We start from the raw sequence: 22,612 nt of genomic DNA on the forward strand, positions 1-22,612 counted from the left end.
TCTTGTGTCTATTTTATTGTCATCTTTAGGTTATATCATCTCCACCTCCAAAATTGTTCAATTTAATCATCTTTAATTCCCTCTACGATCTTTTAATGCTGCTTCGTGTGCCACTTTCATGCCATGCTGCCTTCACCTCTGGAAGGAGAATTGGCCTAACTACCTCATCTGCTGCCACAAACCTCCTAGGACACTCTTCTATCACCTTTAGGTTGTGCCTCCTTTGCCTCGAGGTTGAGGACCATTAATGGCCACCCAATGCTTTTAGTATCACTTCATTCATTATGTTTTCGCCTCCTAGATGATGGCTATCCTAATACATAACCTTATTGTATTCTAAACACGAAGGATACATAAATAATTCCCTTGTTTCTCTTTATTTGTATTGATACTTGCTCTGATTTTGTGAACAAACATCCAATTAGTTCAAAACACAAGTAATAGCTTAGATCAGGCACATACAAAACAAAACATTCATTATTCCATATACACAATATTCATTTCATAAATTCCACCACAAAGATAAATTCAAACATAAAGTGTAACTACTGTTGTCTAAAATTAAAAAAAATAAAAATAAAATTCATCCTCAATTAGTCTCTTAAAAAATTGCATCCCAATAGTTTTCTCTCCAAAAGGCTCAATATCTAAATCTTCCAAATTATCACATTCCAGATTTTCAGTTTTAGCATCACCAAAATCACCTTCATCTACAAACGTGACATGTGAAATTATTATTTTGCCGGAATATAATTTTTAGATATTAGTAGAAACTAAGAAACTTTCACTAAGTTTGTATATTGGATACCAAGGTGGCAATGAATCAACAAATTGTAAAACATGATAAACAAATATAAGACAAGTTGACCAAGCTATGTAGTAATGAAATACAACAAAACAAGGTAAATAAAGGTCATATGCAACCTATTCATAAAAATAACTAGATTATGATCCAACATGATTTTTTAGGAAAAAAAATAGCACAAATATGCATTTTGAACTTCATCAAAAGCGGAAACATCAAGCAAGGGCTAGAAGATTCGAGGCAAACAAGGTGATTATCTAACCAATCTACATATAAGTTATCATCTATGCAAGGGGGGAGAGAGAGAGAGAGAGATCACTTACATTCAACAAACACAACATCAAGTCGATGTAAATGAGGAGATGATGCAGGCAGCATCTACTTGGGTGAACCGGCGGACCATCATACCCGCGTTTCAGCCTCCACTACTTCTATTATTATTAGCTTTAGTACTATTATGTTATTTTAATACTATTTCCTGCACTTTTTCAACCTTCTAGAATGAGTAGTTATCCCTCAAAAGACCGTGAGCTGCAGAGGGGGTTATTTAGCTTATTTTCAATACACAAATTGTTCACAGTTTTACTGTTCCATTGAGCTTAGCTCTCCGTGTGGTCTCTTCCTTCTTTGCTACTGCACCATTGTGGTATCAGAGCTAGGCTGTTCGCGAGAATGGCGGAAGGCAGCAGCCACCCCCGACCCGACGGCGAGCAGAGTCTAGAATCCCTGTGGGAGAGCCACCGACAGACGTCGAAGCAGCTTGATGAGCTGATAACCAACTTCGGCCATTTCGCAGAGAAAATGCGAGACGAGCTGCGCCAAATAAGAGCGTCTACAACTCCAGTAGCGCGGCCATTTGTTCCGGCAACCATACCGGAGCTGAGGCAACCAGTCCGTCGCGCTCCTGGAGGTCCTGTGTTGATGCCGGAATACTCAGAATCAGAGGAAGAAGACGTACAGAGACCAGAGCAATCCGATTCAGAGGGGGAAGCATTCTTCCCTCATCAGGCCAGAGGAAGGAGACATCGAATGCCACGGATGGAAGCTGAGGGATTCCGTATAAAAATGGACATTCCCTTCTTTGACGGGAGATTACATATTGAAGACTACTTGGATTGGGAAGGTGCGGTAGAAAATTTCTTTGATTATATGGAAGTTCATCCCGAGAAACAGGTTAAATATGTGGCCTGCCGTCTCAAAGGAGGAGCCAATGCGTGGTGGTTGCAACTGCTCCAGAATCGCCACCGTGAAGGAAAGAGTCCAATCCGTAGTTGGAGTCGATTGAAGCAGCTCATGAGGAGACATTTCTTGCCTATGGATTTCGAACAACTGTTGTATCTTCAAAATCAACAGTGCCGGCAAGGTCACCGACCAGTCCATGAGTACACTGAGGAATTTTACCGTTTGAGCGCCCGAAACAATTTGTTGGAATCTGAGAACCAGCTTGTGGCACGGTACATAGGAGGATTAAAGGAGAACCTTCAAGACAGATTAGAACTCAACTCAGTTTGGTCACTCTCTTAAGCTGTGAATTTCGCCCTCAAGGCGGAGAGTCAACTTCAGCGGCATTACCGGACAAATCTTCCCCGTCGATCATTCGCGGATGGCAATGCTAGACCTTCGAAGGCGGTGACTCCACCAATAAAATCTGCTACATCTCCCACAGCACCAGCCAATGTGACTCAGGAAAACAGGGGAACCATTCGGCCTCGAGCTCCTGCACGAGAGAATCCCTATGCCAAGCCCAATGTGATAAAATGTTTTAGGTGTTTGCAGCCCGGACACAAATCGAATGAATGTCCAGCCCGACACCAACTACAGTTAGTGGAGGGCAAGGAGGAACTTGACCCGGTCAGTGCTCAGGAGGACATTGAGGAAGGGGTGGAGGAAGTCTTGGCAAATGATGGCGAACCCATTCTGGGAGTTATGGAGAAAGTGCTATTAACTCCGCGGACTCCTGTTGACACTCAGAGGAACAAGTTATTTCGCATCACCGTCAAATACTGGTTTCCTATACCGAGAATTTCAAATCTCTTGGACAAGTTATCCGGCTCCGCAATCTTCTCCAAGCTGGACTTGAGGAGTGGTTATCATCAAATCCGCATAAGACCCGGTGACTAGTGGAAGACTGCCTTCAAGACGGTCGAAGGCTTGTTCGAATGGAAGGTCATGTCGTTCGGTCTTTGTAACGCACCGTCCACTTTTATGCGGCTCATGCACGAGGTTTTAAAGCCTTACCTCGGTAAATTCTGCTTGGTCTACTTTGATGACATCTTGATATTTAGTAAATCTATGGAGCTTCACATGAACCATCTCCATTCCATTCTTGAATTGCTACAAGAGCATCAATTGTTCCTCAATCTGGCAAAATTTGAGTTTGCGACAGAAAGCATTCAATTTTTGGGTTTTGTACTCACTTCGGCAGGAGTCATGACAGCTCCCGAGAAGATTTCGGCCATCTGAGATTGGCCAGTACCAGCAAATTTCACTGATGTGCGCAGTTTTCATGGGCTTGCCAATTACTATCGGAGATTTATTAAAGGCTTTAGCAATATAGTGGCTCCTATAACAAACTGTTTGAAGGCACAATCATTTTCCTGGACTCCTACCCAGCAGAGAAGTTTTGACAAGATCAAAGCCGCTCTTTGTTCCGCCCCCGTGCCAGCATTGCCTGACTTTGACAAGCCATTCCAGGTGGATACGGATGCGTCGTCCATAGGCGTGGGAGCCGTGTTATCTCAGGAAGGTAGACCGATTGAATATTTTAGTGAGAAATTAAGCTCAGCTCGGCAGAAGTGGTCAGTATACGAGCAGGAGTTGTACGCCGTAGTCCGGGCGCTCAAGCAATGGGATCATTACTTGTTACATAAAGATTTCGTTTTATGTAGTGACAATCAAGCCCTGCAGTATATTAATAGTAAAAAAAACATCAGTCGCATGCACGCCCGTTGGATAGTTTTCTTTCAAAGGTTCAGCTTTGTTATCAAGCACAAGGCCGGACATACCAACCGGGTTGCGGATGCACTAAGCCGTCGAGCTGCACTGATTACTCACCTACAGACTGAGATCACAGGTTTGTTGGAATTAAAAGAACTGTATGCAGGAGATAAAGACTTTGCTCATATCTTGACCGAATGTGTTCAAGGCCGGCCTCAGCAGGACTACACCTTACAACAGGGATTTCTATTTAAAGGCAATAATCTGTGTATTCCCGATTCCTCATGGCGACCTCAACTAATCAAGGAGCTACATGGTGGAGGACTAGCGGAACATGCGGGGCGAGATCGAACACTCGAGCTGCTGCAATCTCGTTTTTTCTGGCCACACTTACGACGAGATGTATCAAGGTATGTTGAGAGATGTTCAGTATGCCAACGTTACAAAGGTACATCACAGAACACCGGGCTTTACCTTCCACTACCTACGCCTGATTCCATTTGGGAAGATTTGACTCTCGATTTTGTTTTGGGACTACCGCGAACCAAGCGAGGGGCAGATTCAATCATGGTTGTGGTAGATCGTTTTTTCAAGATGACGCATTTCATACCGTGCAAGAAGACGTATGACGCTGTCAACATTGCACACCTGTTTTTCAAAGAAATCATCAGACTACACGGTCTCCCTCAGAGCCTAACGTCTGATCGCGACGTTAAATTCGTCAGTCACTTTTGGCGAGAGCTTTGGAGGTGCCTCAAGACTGAACTTAATCTAAGCTCCGCCTACCACCCACAAACCGACGGTTAGACTGAAGTCGTCAACCGGACGCTTGGGAATATGCTACGATGCCTAGTCCAAGATAATCCTAAGAAGTGGGAGGAGCTTCTCAGTCATGCGGAATTTGCCTATAATTCTTTGGTGAACCGGTCGACCAAGTCAAGCCCATTTCAGGTGGTATATACTAAACCCCCTAACCATTTGGTTGATTTGGCTATCTTACCGAAATGCAGCAAACCAGAAGTCAACAGAACCATTTCTCAAGCAGCAGACACCATTCAGACAGTGAGGAGCATCTTGCAAGAGTCAAATGCCAAGTATAAGCTGGCGGCAGACACTCGCCGGCGTTTTAAGAGCTTCAATCCGGGTGAATTGGTGATGATCCAGATGCGTCGGGAGAGATTTCCACAAGGCAGTTATTCCAAGCTCAGTCCAAGGAAGTTAGGACCATTTCCGATCCGCCACAAGATCAATGACAATGCCTATGTCATTGATCTGCCACCAGAGATCCTTACTTCACCGACATTTAACGTATCGGACATTTACAATTACCATCCTCCTGATGGAGTTCAAGTGATAGAAAGCTCGTCGGAGTCGAGCTCTTCGGAGGCGGGGGAGAACTGATGCAGGCAGCATCTACTTGGGTGAACCGGCAGACCATCATACCCGCGTTTCAGCCTCCACTACTTCTATTATTATTAGCTTTAGTACTATTATGTTATTTTAATACTATTTCTTGCACTTTTTCAACCTTCTAGAATGAGTAGTTATCCCTCAAAAGACCGTGAGCTGCAAAGGGGGTTGTTTAGCTTATTTTCAATACACAAATTTTTCACATTTTTACTGTTCCATTGAGCTTAGCTCTCCGTGTGGTCTCTTCCTTCTTTGTTGTTGCACCAGGAGATGAAGTTGGTGATGCTATATAGTCAGAGAAGCACGGTCGAGGGAGAGAGCCGCTTGCAAAGAAGGAGCTTTTGAAGTAAGGAACCATACCCATTATCGATGATAGAGACCAACAAAATCACACGTTTGCCAGACGTGAAGGCGAGAAGATATATGTCATGGGTTTTGTCAAAGGGAGATAGGGTTATATGTTTTAGATTTAAATTTTAGATATTTAAGTTAATTAATAGATTATTATATTTTATTAATTTGGACAGTTAGATAAAAGAATTGGCAGTGCTTGCGCAACATATAGTTGATCCGGCGACTCCAAAGAATTGGTACTGGTTCGACGATTAGCTTGTCGATCCTTTAGTTCGCACCAATTCTGATTGACTAGTTGCAAAACACGAACTTGCCTATTGATCGGTTCACAATTAAATCGATCGATTCGATCTAATTTTTAATTACTTGAATAAAAAAGTTGTCATTATAGTATTTTTATAATCACTTAAAAGTAATTTAAGGAAAACAAATGTGCCAAATTCTTTGAGTATTTTTACAAATTTAAAATTATCTTCTTACAAATCGAATAGGGCAATTCTAACATTTCTACAAATGTAACACTTTTAGATATCTGATTATTTTTTTGATAATCATAAATTTCAAAATAATCAAATTTATTTTAAATTGAACGAAATAAAATAATATAATTAATTGTTCAATCCAATAATATATTATTATCCAAAAATTTCCCGAAATGAAGAAAACGCGAAGATTAAAATTTCTAAACGCCTGCCAGACTGGAATATTGGTGGGGAAATTAAGCCGGCGACACAAGATACCGCTCTCCCACTCGCGAACTTTGAAAATGGAAGCAGCGTCGATCGATCTCCGGCTTCTCTGAAAGTCCTCTCTCTTTCTCTCTCGCCCCAGCTCACCTTCTCGCTCTCTCCCCTTTTAAACGGGTTAGTTTTTCTATTTTTCTTCCATGCATCTATTTCTGATTCTATCTATGTCTGCTGAATTGCTTTTCTATATAAAGAAATGGATTCGGCTTGACTAGTTTGGTAGCGGATACTTTCTTGATTTAATTCTCAGGCTAAATTGATTTGGTAATTCATAAAAGGGCTCATATATTGATTAGCAAAAACACTACCTTAGTTAGGTGAATCAGATGTTGATCGAAGTTGATGTGGATATATCAAATCGAACATTTTAATATCAATATTATCAAAAGTTGAAGTCCTTATCACTCTTTCTTGTTCTTATTCTTCTTAATTTTTGCATAAAGTTTTGAGGTGTCTTGCTTAATAGGATTTTGTTTGGTGTTGGGTGATTTGGACGAAGATTCTGTTATTGATAAAGAGGATGGAGGGAGGAGGCACGCAGCAAAGTTTGAGGAAGTATTTGGGAGCTATTAAAGACTCAACCACGGTTGGATTGGCCAAAGTGAACAGTGATTACAAGGTTTGTTTATTTGTTACCAGCTTAGGCTTATCAATCGGATAAATTTGATAATTAATAACTTGTTTGAATTTGTAGGAATTGGATATTGCAATCGTTCGGGCTACGAACCATGTTGAATCTCCTGCAAAGGAGAAGCACATCAAAGGTTAAGATTTGTGAGAGGGATAAATTCTCAAATCTATTAAATCCTATGACTGGTGGATTTAATAATTCCTAGATATAACCGATAATAGACGTTTAATGGAATTTATCAAAATAATAGAATTGAATGTCCCAAAAATTTTGTTTTGTAGGATTTAGACTAAAATTGTTTTAAATTCTGCCTGAAATAGGACACCAAGCGGCCCCATAAAGAAAATTTTCATTGTTGAGGTTCTGCAAAATGAATTTGCTTCGTGGTTTTCAAGTTCTTTTGCTTTACCTTAACCGTGGTACTAATCCTGCAACTGAGCAGATGAAATGCCACATTTTGCTTGCTGTTGGGTGGTCAAAATCAGTCATGACCATATATATTAGTATTGTAAAACCTTTGAATGTTTGCATTTCATGCTCTTTATAGTTCTATATTTGTAGTAATCAGTATGGATTGAATTACTTCAAATCTTCTTCTGCTGTTTTTCTTCGAAATTTGTCATTGCCTAGTTGGATTTAAATAATTTTTATTTTACAATTGCAAATGTCCCATTTTTCTGTTTGCATGGATTTACAATATAGAGGAGTTGCATATATCAATTTGTTGTGTTGGGGGTGTGGATGAAGGTGATCTTAAGTACTGTGAAAATAAAAGAATACTAGAGAACAAACTTGAATCTTATCTCTTATTCCAAACTAAAAAATAGTAGATATTCATAGATGCTAAATATAATTAATTTATAGTCTAAAAATTAAAGAATAATTAAAATAGAATTAATTATCAAAACAAAAATAATTAGAACATGCAGATTATTGAGATGAACAATCATCTTATGGTTGATTAACCAAAGCACATGGATTGTTTGATGAAAGAGCGACATGGGTCCTGCCGATTACCGGATTTTCAACACCCCCTATAGAGATATTTACACGTTTGCATCCCAACATCTGCATTGCCTTTAATAGATCCAACATATATGTTTATTATGAGATAGATATAACTTTCTTTGATATTATAAAATTCATACAAAATATATTTTAGAAGCTCAAAATATTTAATTTCAAACTCTTTTGCTAGGATCTCTTTTAGCATCCAATACATTTTTGTTTATTTGCTAAGCTTGATAGTTACCATGTGCCATTTTTTTCTTGAGCTTTTGTTTCTTTATGGGTAGCATCTCTCCATTCAGGTGTTTTTAACACTATCTTAATGTTGTTGGCAATATTTCCACTGAAGAAATTAGTAGTGAAAGCCTGGAACTAAAAAATTAGGTTATTATAAGAGATGAATTCACTAGTCGAATATTTTGTAGTTTATACGAGGCTATCGTTATTGTACCATTTTTGTGAGCAATCAGGATTTCAAACTTAGAATTAGTGTTTTCTTGTGAATGATGATTGGAGCTTGGTTCAAGCTGTCAATTTTGCTATGGAGGAATGCTTGGTTCACTAATGCTTGTTGAATGTTTCTGTCGTCTACTATAAACCATACCTTTATATATTGTATTTTACTTTAGGGAGTTTAGTGAGAAATAGAGGTTGGAGGTTAGTTGGATGTATAAAAACTCATATTCATGAAAGTATTTGAATTTTCTCCTTGAATGTGAATTTTGGAGAAGATGGGCTAGTTTTAAAAAAAAAATGTTACATTCATAGAAGTATAAAATTTATTCTTTTTAGGGTAAGTCATGTTTCATTCATTCATAAGGTGGGATACGAACAAACACTGAGCACCCAATTATTTTGAGAGGAATAGTGAAGATAATTTTGTTTTTGGGATATATTTTGAGGGAGGACATGACAAGGGGTATTGAATTTGAGATTTCTTGATGGCGTTCAATTAATGAGCTATGTAATTGTTAGGATAACATCTCCTCAATATGGATTTAAAATATTAATGGATCCAACAACTTCTAGAAGATGTTTATTTTTTCTTTCAGCAATCACATTATATTGTAGATTATGCATGCGAGAGCTTAGGTATACAATCCCCTATTGAAAAAGATAGTCCCCAAGAATTGAGTGAAAATATTTTTTTCCATTGCTAATCCTCAGAATTTGGATTCTAGTTTTGAATTGCACTTGAATTTAGAGATGAAATTTCTTAACAATGTGATAAATTTCAAAATTTTCTTTTGTTAAGAAGATCCATGTAGATCAAGTGTAATCATCTGTACAAGATATGAACCACCTAACCTTAGATATATTAGTTACACCAGAGGATTCCCAAATGTCTCTATGAATGATAGAGAACGGTTCATAAGGTTTATATGCATAGCTCGGATATATGTTTTTTATGTGGTGTGAGTTGATAAGTTATCTATTGAATAATTTTGAATTTTAATTATTAAAAGAAAATGGGAATAATTTTTGAAATACATAAAGCTTGGATGATTGAGACAGAGGTGCCATAAAATGATTTCACTTTCTTTAGGACAAGATATATATATATTGAGCATGTTTTAATCGAGCATGTTTTATGCATACCGTATGACCTTTTTAGTATCCAAGAGGTGGAGATAACATTTGTTTTAGCATTGCTGATTGTATTCTATAAGACCGAATACTGAAATCACAATGAGAAAGGAAATATTCAGTAACATAATTCATATCCTTGGTAAGTTTACTAATGGATAAGATATCACAAGTAATTTTAAGAACTAATAAAGCTAAGTTCGAGGATTTAGAATCAGATATTTTGATTCTTCCAATGCCTATAATAGAAGATAATAATCCTTCGGTAATCTCTGTAGAGTATTGATGTGAAACCAAGTAGGAATTGCACGTTGAAATTTATAAAGGTTGAATTAGGCATTGTAACATCAACCAATGCTTCACTTAGAAAAGATTATACGAATTAAAAGTTGTATAAATTGATATGGCAAGCAATTACACAATAGAAGAGCAAGATATCAAATAATACCAATTATAAAATGGAAACGCTAGTGCAATAAACTAACAATCCACCACGTAACGAAGAGAAAAGTCACATCGAGTTTCCCTCACTCACGCTCTCTATGGATTTTTGGCGGAAGAAGAATTGCCACAATCCAAAAGATGCCACCACAAGGGAAAGGACGCCTAGGGTAGAGATCCAAGGAAAGCTAGCCGGAGGAGGAGTTGTGTGAAGATGACCGATGATTCGCCAATGTCCGGTTGGAAGATGTTCTTCGATGGAAAGTACCAACATGAAGAGGATGCGATCCACATAATTGTCCACGGTATCGTCAATATTCAAGTTTAAGTCGAAGAAAGGGGATCGAAGAAGATCCGTTCGTCCTTGATCATCAAACACGAATCCGTGATCGTGTTCCGGATCGGCCATGCATGGGGGAGACGTCGGTTTGAAGATAATCCTTGTATGCGATGAAGGAGAAAAGTGGGGGAGAATTGGAGAGGAGGAGAATTTTGGCTAGGGTTATGTTGGGATGGAGGGTGGTGAATTAGAAGGGCTTAGGTTTAAGGAAATCTGAAATTAATTATCAGATTTTGATGGAGGGAAAGATTAATTTGAAATCTAAATTAATCCTAAATGAGGGCTTAAGTGGGGTGGCAGCCAAGGGGAATTTAATGAGAGTCTAGGTGGCAAATTGGAGAGAGAATGGGGCTATAGAGGGGTTGGCCATAGGGGAAGGGATTGATGTGTCTAGGTTCGATGTATGGGCCCGGGGAGGATTGAATTAGGGATTGTCATTAAATCTGAAATTGATTTCAGATTTGATGTAATTAAAAGGTTTCCTAATTTTAGTTTATTAATAAGAAAAGCTTTGAAATTAAAAAAAAAAATTGAATTCAACTGAGACAACTTTCCAAATTAATAGTGGGGTAAATTAGGAAAGTAATAATGGTTGATTTGAATTTTGAAATTCAAAGGTCAGGGGGGGGGGGGGGGGTTGGCGGCTAGTGAAGGCTAGGGTAGGCCGGCGGTGTGGGAGCCTTGGAGGAGACTGGCGGTGGAAAGGTGAGGGGAGGCCGGCGGCTTAGGGAGGTGGTGAGGGTTGGCGGGTTGGGGAAAGAAAGAGAAGGGATTTGGAAGATTCGGCCGGCCGCAAGGGTCTTGGGCTTGGTGGCCGGTGGTGGTAACCAAGGAAGGAGGAAGAAGGAAATACTAAGTACTAACCGCGAGTCCTGGAATCCACCGGTGGCTGCGGGTGATGCAAGGCACTCTCCTAGTGTTTCTCCTCTCAAGAACTCTCAAAGAGATCAAACAAGAAAAGTTGAAATTTCATTCATAATCATCATCATCTCAAATACAAGGCCAAGGACCTATATATAGGCCTCATAGAAAAAGAAAAGAAATGACTAACTTTCCCATAGGGCTACAACTCAAATCAACACGCAAACTAAGGTACAGATGAAAATAAAGTAAATATAACCTAATACATAAAATATATCAAATATATAAACTCCTCATCGTAGCTGTCAATCTACGATGCTTCTGGCGGTAGACATTCCAAAATCTCTTACTGATGTCCTCATCAAGTATTCCTTAGAACATAGTTATATTTTGTGAAATAGTGAAATATTCATATGTAGCTCCTAAGTTCACAATTCATGATTGAATCTTGTGAATCTTGAATTAAAGACATTTATGATCATATTTTTTTATGTAGTTGATCCGATGATTATGTCAAATTTGCTAGGTATTGGGCTTTCTAGGAGCTGGCTGAACATCTTTTTCAACTTTTCTATCTGCTCTTGATTGAATGATGGAACTGTGGATGTAGATGACTCATAGATTCACTGTTAGTTGCTTGAATATCTTATTTGTATTTATTTGTAGTTTTCTCTAATTCAAATAGCAAATGTCAAGGATCTCATTCTATAGATAAACTATAGTAAACTTTGATGCTATCCGACCATCAGGAGCAGTTATTTGTCCCAACATATGTTAAAATAACTGAATTACATCCCTGTACCTGATATGATTACCTTTTGAATTTTTTGCAGCTATATTTTTGGCCATTTCGGCTGCAAGACCTCGGGCAGATGTGGCATACTGTATTCATGCTCTTGCAAGGCGCCTTGCAAAGACACACAATTGGGCTGTATGCACATAACTACATTGTATATTCTGTATTGATTTCCATGTTTCTGTACAGGTTTTCACTAAATGTTGTCCAAATGGGCTCTAGCACAACAAATTTATCACGTTAAACTAATTGTTTCTTCTTATTAAAAAGTATATTTGGTTGCTTATGCTTAATAATTTCAGTTCAAAAACTATCATAAAGGTAACAAGTTTTAATCTCTTAAGTATAAATTAAACCTTTATTTGAATTGTTTGATACGTTGCCAAATTTAAGCTTGAATAATCCTACTGTAGTTGTTATTTCTTCACGTTTTCAGGCGCTTATAAAATTTTATTTTGATTCAACTCATTGCGTCTATTGACCTTTTCAGGTTGCATTGAAGACTTTGATAGTTATACATCGTGCTTTGAGAGAGGTTGATCCTACCTTCCGTGAGGAACTTATTAATTATGGAAGAAGCAGAAGCCAAATGCTAAACTTATCTCATTTTAAGGATGATTCTAGTGCAAATGGTAAGTGCTGTAATTGAGCTGACCAAGGCATAATCAAATTGGCACCATTACCCTTGACTAATATTGCCTCTTTGGTTACAGCATGGGACTACTCTGCATGGGTGCGTGCATATGCATTATATTTAGAGGAAAGGCTTGAATGCTTTCATGTGCTGAAGTATGACGTAGAAACGGATCCTCCGGTATGCATCTTATTAAGGCTTCGTTTGGGACGGCTTTCTTACTGCTTCTTAAAGCAGCTTTATTGTTATAAAATTAAAATGTGTGTACTAAAAAGCTGATTTATGAAGCAGTAAAAAGGCTATACCAAACAAAACCTAAATGCTTGTTGTTTTTGCTTGATGTGCTTTGGAAGCAGCTTTGGCTACATTTCTCAATTTGAAATGGCATTAATTAAATTTGTTAACTGGATGATGTCGTTGCTTCATTTATTAATGATATTTAAAGCTACTTCAGTTACGCAAGATGGCTTCAATTTCATTTGTCTCAAAAGAGTGTTTATGGAAATGCCATTTTCCTTCTCTCATACTAAATTATTTCATCTGTTAATTAATGTAAACACAATAGTTTTGAATTTTCATTTTGGAATGGATATTTGATTCATTTTAATTTTTTACTAGGATTATTTGAGAATATGTTATTAAGTTTGGTATTTCTTCCATCTATAAATAAGGAAATTCCAAGTTATTTCAGCTTGTTTACAGCATGTTATATTTTTAACTGTCCTATTTAGCTTTATTCATCTTTCCATCTGATTTATTATCTTTTCTATTTCTTTCTTGGTTGGTGGCCATCATTAGCTTTTTTTATATGATCAAAATTATTAGGTTGGATGAATGGTGATTCATTTTAAATGATAGATACCCCATGCTTGAGCCCCACTTTAATGCTTTCAATTCATGAAACCCATTAAACCAAGTTTTAAGGCCAATTGTTTGTAATCTTTCTTTAACTAGAAGATAAGATTGTTGGCCTGAAAGATAATGTTCTCCATTCTAAACTAATGATTTTCCAATGATTTTAGTTCCATAATCCAGATGATACAAATTAGATAAAGAGCACACAGCAGAGAGGCTAAGATGTTCTTTACCCTGGCATTGTAATGTTGTATTGTGTAAAATTTAGGTACCCCAAGTTTCAGTAAGAACTGATATCAGTAAGAAAAATGCTTGAGAAAATAATTGTTATAAGACCTTCGGTTGTTGCAAATGTCATATTGTTTTTTAAGTGAAATATTAATATGTGCAAAAGTCATACATTCGTTGGACTCATTAATTACACTACCTTAGCAGAAAAAAGGGTCCTACTGCTAGTATAAAATCCACTGTTTATTTATTCATCATGAAATTCATATTATCCTACAATTGATCCAATATTAATTTTTAAGAAATTAAAAATCTTAGTAGTTCGATATTGTTTTTGATGTCTTAGCTCTTATATGCCTTCTTGATGGAAACCTCATGATCCTAAATGTTGAAATTTCGAGCATTGTATGAAATGTAATTTTGATATCTTTGTTGTGTTTCTGGCGGAAAGTATCAGTCCTAACCAAAAATATTAATTTTGATACAGAGAACTCGAGATAGTGATGCTGCTGAGTTGCTCATTCAATTACCTGCCCTGCAGCAACTTTTATTTCGTCTGATTAGTTGTCAGGTTGGTGAATAGTGATTCATGCAGTCTAGTCTAGGGGTGTAAGTGAGCCGAGCCGGCTCAAGCTCGACTCGTTTATGGGCTCGTGAGCCGAGCTTATCGAGCTCACGAGTCAAGGTCGAGCTCGAGTTTGAGCTCGTTGAGTAAACGAGCTCGGGTTCGAGTTTGAGCCGGCTCGGCACGTGAGCTCACGAGCCGGCTCGAATAAATATTAATATTTTTAAAATAATTTTATTTTATTTATTAAATTAAAATATTAAAAAATAATAAAAACCACCTAAGTTTTATTTAAATGTTAAACATTTCATCTTTTTTTTTTCTAAATTTTGACTAAGTTCTAAAAATCCCGTCTAAATTATATAATTTCCGCCCATGGCACGCGAGGCGGCTCGAGCTTGTTTACTGTGAGACGAGCTCGAGTTTGAGCTTGCTTTTCAACTAACAAGCCGAGCTCGATAAAGGCCTAAATTTGACTCGTTTACACCCCTAGTCTAATCAGCTTTGTTCACGGCAAACAAAACAAGCAAGAATATATTTTCAAATGTTTCATAACTATTTATGCTTGAATGTTTGTGCAGCCACAAGGAGCAGCCATCCATAACTTCGTGATTCAGCTAGCACTTTCCTTGGTAACGGAATTTATTACGTCCTATACTATATTTTAAGTTTTATCCCGTATACATTGTTCTATCTGATATAATTTTGTAGGTTGCTGCTGAGAGTACAAAGATCTATAATGCCATTAGTGATGGTACAATCAATATGGTCGATAAGGTATTGCTATTTCTGTACTCAGCTTTTGTTTCTAATGTTGCCTTCTAAATGCCACGTATTATTCCAGTTCTTTGAGATGCAACGCCATGATGCTCTCAAGGCACTTGACATATATCGACGTGCTGGTCAACAGGTATTTTTTTGGTTTTTTTGTGTCCTTGTTAGAGCATTTATTCATTCATGAGAATTTTCATTATGGCAATGCTTAAATAGGGTAATTCGGTTTATCCTAATTTATTATTTTAGGAAATTTCTTGTAAATGTTAAAAGCATATTATTTTTATTACTGATAGGTGGATGAGTGATTTTACCCTTAGAGATAGGATACGAAATGAGCATATACGTGAAAAGGTTGGAGTAGCTCCAGTGGAAGATAAGATTAGAGAGAGCCGCCTTAGATGGTTTGGTCACATTAAACGGAGGCCTTCTGATGGTCCGGTTAGAAAAGTTGATGTATTAGATTTGACTTATGTTAAGAAAGGTAGAGTTAGACCTAAAAAGACTTGGTTAGAAAATATTAGAAATGATATTTCTTTATTAGATTTAAATGAGAATTTGACTTTTAACATGACATAATGATAAAAAAGGATTCATGTAGTTGACCCCACATAGTAGGACAAAGGCTTGATATTGTTATTGTTGTATACTATGTGTAGTACTTTGTTGATTCATCATCCTCTAATATTTTTTTTTTATTATTTATTATTTATTATTTTTATTTTATTCATCATCCTCTAATTAAATATTGATTTGCAGGCAGAAAGGTTGTCAGAATTTTATGAAGTTTGTAAAAGCATTGATATTGGACGTGGAGATAAGTTTATTAAAATAGATCAGGTTTGTTTTCTATGGCATCTGAATTTTAAGTTATTGTATTTTTATTTAAAACTTATTGTTTATTATTTATTTATTTTCTTATGAATATTTATTCTTTTTACTTGATGATATTTCAGCCGCCTGCATCATTTCTCAATGCCATGGAGGAGTATGTTAGAGAAGCTCCACGGGCGTCAGCTGTTAGAAAAGATCAGGTTAGTGATGTCTTTCTGCTGTTTTGGTTGTTATATTTTTCTGTTACCATCATAAATCAGCAGCCTTTCATATTGCATATCTGTTCTTTGTATCATTATGCAAGCCAAAAGTAATAGGGTGATGAGCTATTTTTTATTGGACTTTTTTGCTAGTGTTTGATCTTTTTTTTTTTTTTTTTTAAATTTTTGTTTTTTTTTTTTTGTGTTTGATCATTGTTGACATGGATGCCTGAAATTTCCTAAGAGTTTATCTCATGCTTCTTATCCTATGTAGGGTAAAAGTTCTTTCAAAAAGCTTGTCAAAGTCCCAGTTCAGCACTTTGAGCTACCTTGTAGTGCTATTTGTTAACTTCCTATCCATGACTAATGTTATGGAATCTCAATGATAGCTTAAATCTCCTAAATCCATTACAGAAACAAACATTATTTCCCCTCACGTGAATTAAACTAGCAATTAGGCCCTTGTTGAGCTGCTCCATAGATTTCACACTTGAATAGGCTTCCATCACTTGCTAGTTCTTTTTCGGGTTGTTGAAAACGCTAATATGATGTAAATGATTCACAAAATGTTTAGCTCATAGTATTATTAGCTGCAAGAAGTACCTGATACACAACTCACCTTGACATGTTCGTTGGGAGATTAGTCTATCAACTAAGAGATTTTGAGTTCGAGTCTTATGTATGCGATGTGTGTGTGAATCTGCCTTAATTGAACTGTCCCAAAAAAAAAAAAAAAGCATTGGCTTCTCAAATGCGGCACTTGTGCAGTTCTAGCATGCCACTTGAGTGGGAGGTGAATGTAAAATTGATCATTCATAATCAGTCATTTACTACTGATACCTGATACAAATTAATTATCAATAAAAGATTACTGTTTTGTCTAAATTTAAATCATCTGTTTTCTGCTTAATAAATTGAAATTTTGTACTTGTGGCTAAAGGTACTTTCAAGATAATCATGGACTATCAAGTTTCTGGTTTATGGTAGGCCAGATACTGTAGAATATTAAATATTTGATGACATGCATGTTTTTGAGGATATGTCATTTATTTTGATGGAAAATGTCCCGAAAAATCTTTCAGGTGAAGGATGAAAAAGCATCTCCAAAGGTCATTTTGGCCATTGAAGAAAAGAAAACGTCAGAAGAGCCGGAGGCACCTCCACTATCTCCACCACCTCCTGAACCAGTAAAGGTGGAAGCTCTTCCTGTAGCATCTAAGGAACCTGATCTGCTGGTATTGTTCAGTTCAGAAATGCACGTTCATAAAATATTATACACCTGTTTCACCAACTTGACATTCTCCACTTGTGCTTGCAGGGTTTGCATGATACCAACCCTGCTGCTTCTGAGTTAGATGCTAAAAATGCTTTGGCCCTCGCCATTGTTCCAGTTGGTAAACTTCATTCTACTCCCATCTTTAGAAGCTAGCTAACCTAACATCTTCCTGTTTAATTATTGTACTCTTTGCAAAAAATTTTGTCAGATGATCCATCAACAACTGCTTCACAAGTTAGTTTTGCATCGGAGAACGGAACCGCGGGTTGGGAGCTGGCACTTGTCACTGCTCCAAGCTCAAATGATTCTGTTGCTGCAGCAAGCAAATTGGTAGATATCAACCTCAGATTTCTACTCTGATAATATTTGTCCAATCTCTAAGATGATTACATTTGCCCAATGTGTCTGCAGGCTGGAGGATTGGACAAACTTACATTGGACAGCTTATACGATGATGCAATCCGACGAGCAAACCAGCCAACCACTTACAATCCATGGGAGCCGGCACCGATGGCTGGCTCCATGCAACAACCAGCATTGTCGCATGATCCATTCTATGTATCCAATGCCATTGCTGCACCTCATTCAATCCAAATGGCAGCCATGGCTCAGCAGCAGGCATTAATGCTGCAGCAGCAACAGATGATGATGATGGGTCAGCAACAGCTCCACCCACAGAGCAACAATCCATTTGGAAATTCGTATGCTACAGGAAGCCCACAACCCTATGGCTTTGGTATGCCCCTTCACTCATCAAACTTGCACTCTGGTTTCATCTGAAAGTTACCAGAAAGTATTCTGTTGTGATGAGAGGAGAGTGTAGTAATTATATATTATAATTCTTTATTCAGAATTTATGCATTTTGCGTGCATTTCTTGTGTAGCAAAAGAGCTGGTTTGTGTTACTGGAGAGAGAGAAAGGAAGAGGGAGAAAGCGGGGATCGTAAGACATGATCATTGATATAATTGATATTCCTTATAATAAGAATTCTTGTTTGTTGCAATAATTGAAATTGGAAAAAACTTTGCATAATTGGGAAATCTGATGCATGTCTCTTTTAATATGCCATTCTTTTCCTCTTAGTGGCCTTCTTTGAGTTTGTTTTAGCATAAAAGCTGGAAGGGTTTTCTAGTTTTTACGCTATCCGCAGAAGGAAAGTTTTTTGGCCTGCTTTACTACTTCTAGATATTTAATTGTGTTATATATGGTTCATTTGATCACCTAAATGTCTGATTTTTTGGGAAAAAGTTTATGTCCTGTGTGGAATATGATTATGTTGATCAATCTGGTTATTATGTTGTCCCGGACCTCAAAACTTGTCATGTCTGCTGGGGCTGCGGGGGGTTTACCTTGGGTTCAGGCGCTTTGCACCCGAATTTTTTTTTCCCCGTACAATGCCCCAGCGTTGTGTACCTGAGCACCCCGACGTTGTTCCCGAGTGCCCCGGTGCTGAACAACAGAAAGTAGAGCGCCACAGCGGTATAGATATAGTGCTGCAATGGATCAAGACAGAGGTTAAAGCGCCGCAGTGCTTTAAACTAGTGCTGGAACACTGCGAGACGGACTAGACAGTTTTTTCTAGTTTTCTAAGGTTCCATCCCTTGGGGTTATTTTACTTGGCTTTCTCTTATATTTTTAGAGTGTAGATATTGAAAACGGTGCATGTGAGAAAAGAAACAAGGAGAGTGCGATAGAAAAGAGAGATATGCACTTATTTCTTCCAATTTTTATAGTAGATTTTTTGGTGTGGTGTGGCTCTATGATTTTTTCCTTATTTTGGGCTTTTCCATGTTAAATCCTGGTATCCTTTACTTTTCCGCTGCTTTTACTTTCTTCCTTGTTTTGTCATTGTGGTGTTTACTCATCTCTCCCCAATAATTTAACTCGTGTCTTTTTTTTTCCATTCTACTGTATTTGGCCTTAAAATTCTATGAGAATTTTTCTCAAGAGAATTTTGTTTTGACAATTTTATTGTAAATCTTATGATTTTGTGCCAAGTGGAGTTTGGTGTAGTTTGATGTGTAAAGCTTGGGTGCACTTGTTAGATCAAGCAGGAACCACTCTCTCTTTAGCGAAGATCGTGTAAAGATTTCTCCACCTTCTCAAGGAGTAGGGAGGGAATTGTAATTGCAAATTTGATGAAGTGACATCCTAATTCGACTGAAGATTAGACGTGAATTAAGTTGGCTATTGAACCATGTAAACATTCTTATTTTGTCTAAAATTTTCTTTTATAGCTTTATACTCGCCTTAATGGTGCATTTACTTAACTGCTTGAACTTAAATAATACTGTGATGAATGTTTTATAAACTCTCCTGCACCTGTGTGGTGTAGATTTTAATTGCTCTCGCATTGCATAAATTCTTTTTCAGATTTTATTTTGTGCTTGCGTTACTTTGATGTTTATTACTATAGTTTACATAGCTACTATAATTGAGCTATCATTTCATATTACATCTAATAGTTAGAAAACGGGTTAGGTGAGTTGGTGGGCGAGCGTGGTTGGGAACTCTCAACTTATGTTCAATTCCCCTCTCAAGCGGGTGCAACTGCTTAAGTGGGGAGAAAATAAGTACGTGGTCTAGCACCTGTGTGGCTGGTTGCTGCTAGGTCTGTTGTTTGCCGCTAGGTTTTTCGATGAACTAGTTACTCCGTCAAATGCCTCCCCTACAGGAGTGGTAACGGGTACATACCCGTTCTAAAAAAAAAAATTCTGATCTTTTATTCACACTTCTTTACTAATTTGTGTAATGTAACAACTATAAGATTAGATCAATTAATTACAAATACGTGTTTATTAAAATTACTGACAATAACAATCATTTATATTGTTATTAAAACTCTTTTCTGTAGACATCTTTTCAAAATAATTTTTTTTATGTTAATTACAAAAAATCTAATCTGATCATTTTTCTGTCTATATAACTGATTACTTCAGCAAAAAAAAAAAAAGAGAGAATATTTGAAGGGCGAAAATCTCGTATTCTCATTTCCATGAATTCAAATATGTTTAAGATTAGGGTCTATTTAGACTGGGTGCATCATTTTATGAAGTTGATCGTGCAATTATTATGGGGGAAATAATTTGACTTCTATGATTGTCAATATCAAACTTTTATCTCATAAGCTTCTTAAAATCAATGAAAAAAGTAATAGTCAAATAAAATTACGATTTCTGTCAGAAATGCAAAATAGTTAGAAAGCTATTCCAAATACGCTAAGGCTTCGTTTGAGACACATTTCTTCTTGCTTCCAAATTCCAAAAAAATTTTGTACTAAAAATCGCTTTAAAAGGCAGGAAGAAAGCCGCCCCAAAAGAAGCCTAAATCTTCTTAATAATTTGACAGGAGATCGGTCCAAATATGCTAGGTTTATTATTTTCATCTTCAAATGCTTAAAACAAGCCAGCAACACATTCTTTTGTCATGTCGGGACTAATCAACAGATAAAGTATATAAAAATATTAAACCAGTAAGATCTGTCAGTTCTCCTATATGCATAATGAGGCAAAGTTTCCATCTCTATTTGTTGTAAGCCATTGGAATATGGGAAGGAACAAGCAAAAGGACTACATAGGAACTTGGCTGAGCTTCGGAAGCCTGTATCGATAACTGGACATGAATTGATCTGTACTAAAATAAGCGAAGTGCTTTGACTGAAACGCATCAAAAGGAGTTTTGCTTGCATGGAAGGAGACCTGCATGAGGAAGCAGCTGCTGTGATTTCAATCTTTATTGCTTTCTTTACAGTTATGAAGAATCTTTTCTTCCTTTTAAATAAATGAACGTTAAATATTTTAGCGACCTTTTAGGTAGCAGTGAACTGTACTTATAATCAATAGAAGTGCGTACTAGCTATAGTTCGATTAAGTTATTATTTTTTAAATGAGATGGTTTTCGCTCAGTTGTTTTAAGAGTTAAAGTTTCAGATATGATATGCATGTAGCTGTGATTTTGCTTAGTGAGAGTATATTATGTGTTAAAATAAAACAAGAAATAATATATGTACACTTACTCAGTAATTTTACGTATGTTATCATTTTTATATTAATGTTCTCTCCACTTTTTGTGAGAGAGCGCGCAAAATGGTCCATTAACTCTTTAAATTATAGGTCCTAAAACAAACGTAAGCTCACTAAAAATACATCACTTGAATAAAAACCTACGAGCTTTAGATCCAACTAATACAAGGATAAAAAATCATTCAAATATAAAACAACAACAGGGAAACTAATCAAACTCCAACGCCCCAAAAGCAACAGTACCCCAGCAATCGACCACGACAAGCTCCTAAGTAGCTCGGCACGAGAGGGCAGAATGAGAAACAACCTGCACAAAATAAGAACAAAAAAACCAAGACAAGGAGAGAAAGACCTCCCCAAAATTACCAAACAGACTGAGAAGAAGACCCGAGCCACAGGATAAGCCAAACAGTCAACCACCAGATAAACCCACATCTCACCAAGGTCACAAACAATAGCAAACACCACTAGCAATGCAGAAAAGACATCACACACCATAACAACAAGAGTTACTTCCTTGATTTTCTCCTCCGACATTTAGTGGCACGCGAAAGAACTTTATCAACAACTTGACAAACTTTTAAATCTTATAAATCCTGAAGCGATTGTCCATCACTAAAATCATCACCATCCACACAAGATGGGGATCGAAGGGGAGAAAGCATCCTGATCCGAAAGGACGGAACAAGTGACACTTGAAGAAGAAACAAATTGAGCAAGCATGCCTTTAGGGTACATAACCACTAAAGGCACATCGGCAAGGAATCCCATAGGCCCACCAACCAGAGGCAAATCCACCCCAACAAGAGAGGGCATAGATTCCTCCAAAATGATAGGCGAACCCACACCATCAACCAGAGAATTGCCAATTTCAGTTTCATTGCTTGCAAGCACAACATTCCTCTGCATTTCCACATCCGACACAGCTAATGCACCTCCACGCTCGACATCAATAGAGTCAATTAACGGCATATCCAACGTCTTCAGATTATTAATATGCGGCAAAACAAAACCACCAGAACTAAGAAAAACAACATCACAATGAGCCTGAGAAGAATCAATCAAGTTCCCATGGACCCCATTGCAAATCAAAGGAGGGACAACATAATTTTTCTCTTGATCACCAACAAAGACTTGATTTTCTACCAATTCACCTACATTCTCCCCACCATAACCAATGCCTGGGTTAAGATTATAACCCACAGGATCCTGTGGAAAAACTTCAATAGTGATTGTCTATTTAACAGAAGGCGCAACGACTTACAATAAAATCAATACAAACAAAATTCTTTCATTTCAACCGATTG

The 22,612-nt window shown here is 37.3% G+C and overlaps 1 protein-coding gene across 2 annotated transcripts; it reads left to right on the forward strand.

The window, feature by feature from the left end:
• Nucleotides 1-6,189: 6,189 nt before the first annotated feature.
• Nucleotides 6,190-18,344, forward strand: LOC110111687 (putative clathrin assembly protein At5g35200). Of its 2 annotated transcripts, none has more exons than XM_020843669.2 (16): nt 6,190-6,369; nt 6,719-6,871; nt 6,947-7,016; nt 11,954-12,051; nt 12,407-12,548; nt 12,630-12,730; nt 14,121-14,204; nt 14,780-14,830; nt 14,910-14,975; nt 15,043-15,108; nt 15,732-15,812; nt 15,929-16,006; nt 17,089-17,241; nt 17,325-17,400; nt 17,491-17,612; nt 17,694-18,344. In XM_020843669.2, the coding sequence occupies exons 2-16, from the start codon at nt 6,773-6,775 to the stop codon at nt 18,060-18,062; spliced, it is 1,656 nt and encodes a 551-aa protein (XP_020699328.2). In that variant the 5' UTR covers nt 6,190-6,369; nt 6,719-6,772; the 3' UTR covers nt 18,063-18,344. The 2 variants fall into 2 exon arrangements, with proteins under 2 accessions (XP_020699328.2, XP_020699329.2); XM_020843670.2 differs by having other exon boundaries at nt 6,752-6,871.
• The last annotated feature ends 4,268 nt before the right edge of the window (nt 18,345-22,612 follow it).

The sequence above is a fragment of the Dendrobium catenatum genome, unplaced genomic scaffold (assembly GCF_001605985.2).
Source record: "Dendrobium catenatum unplaced genomic scaffold, ASM160598v2 fragScaff_scaffold_1446, whole genome shotgun sequence".
Classification (NCBI taxonomy): Eukaryota; Viridiplantae; Streptophyta; class Magnoliopsida; order Asparagales; family Orchidaceae; genus Dendrobium; species Dendrobium catenatum.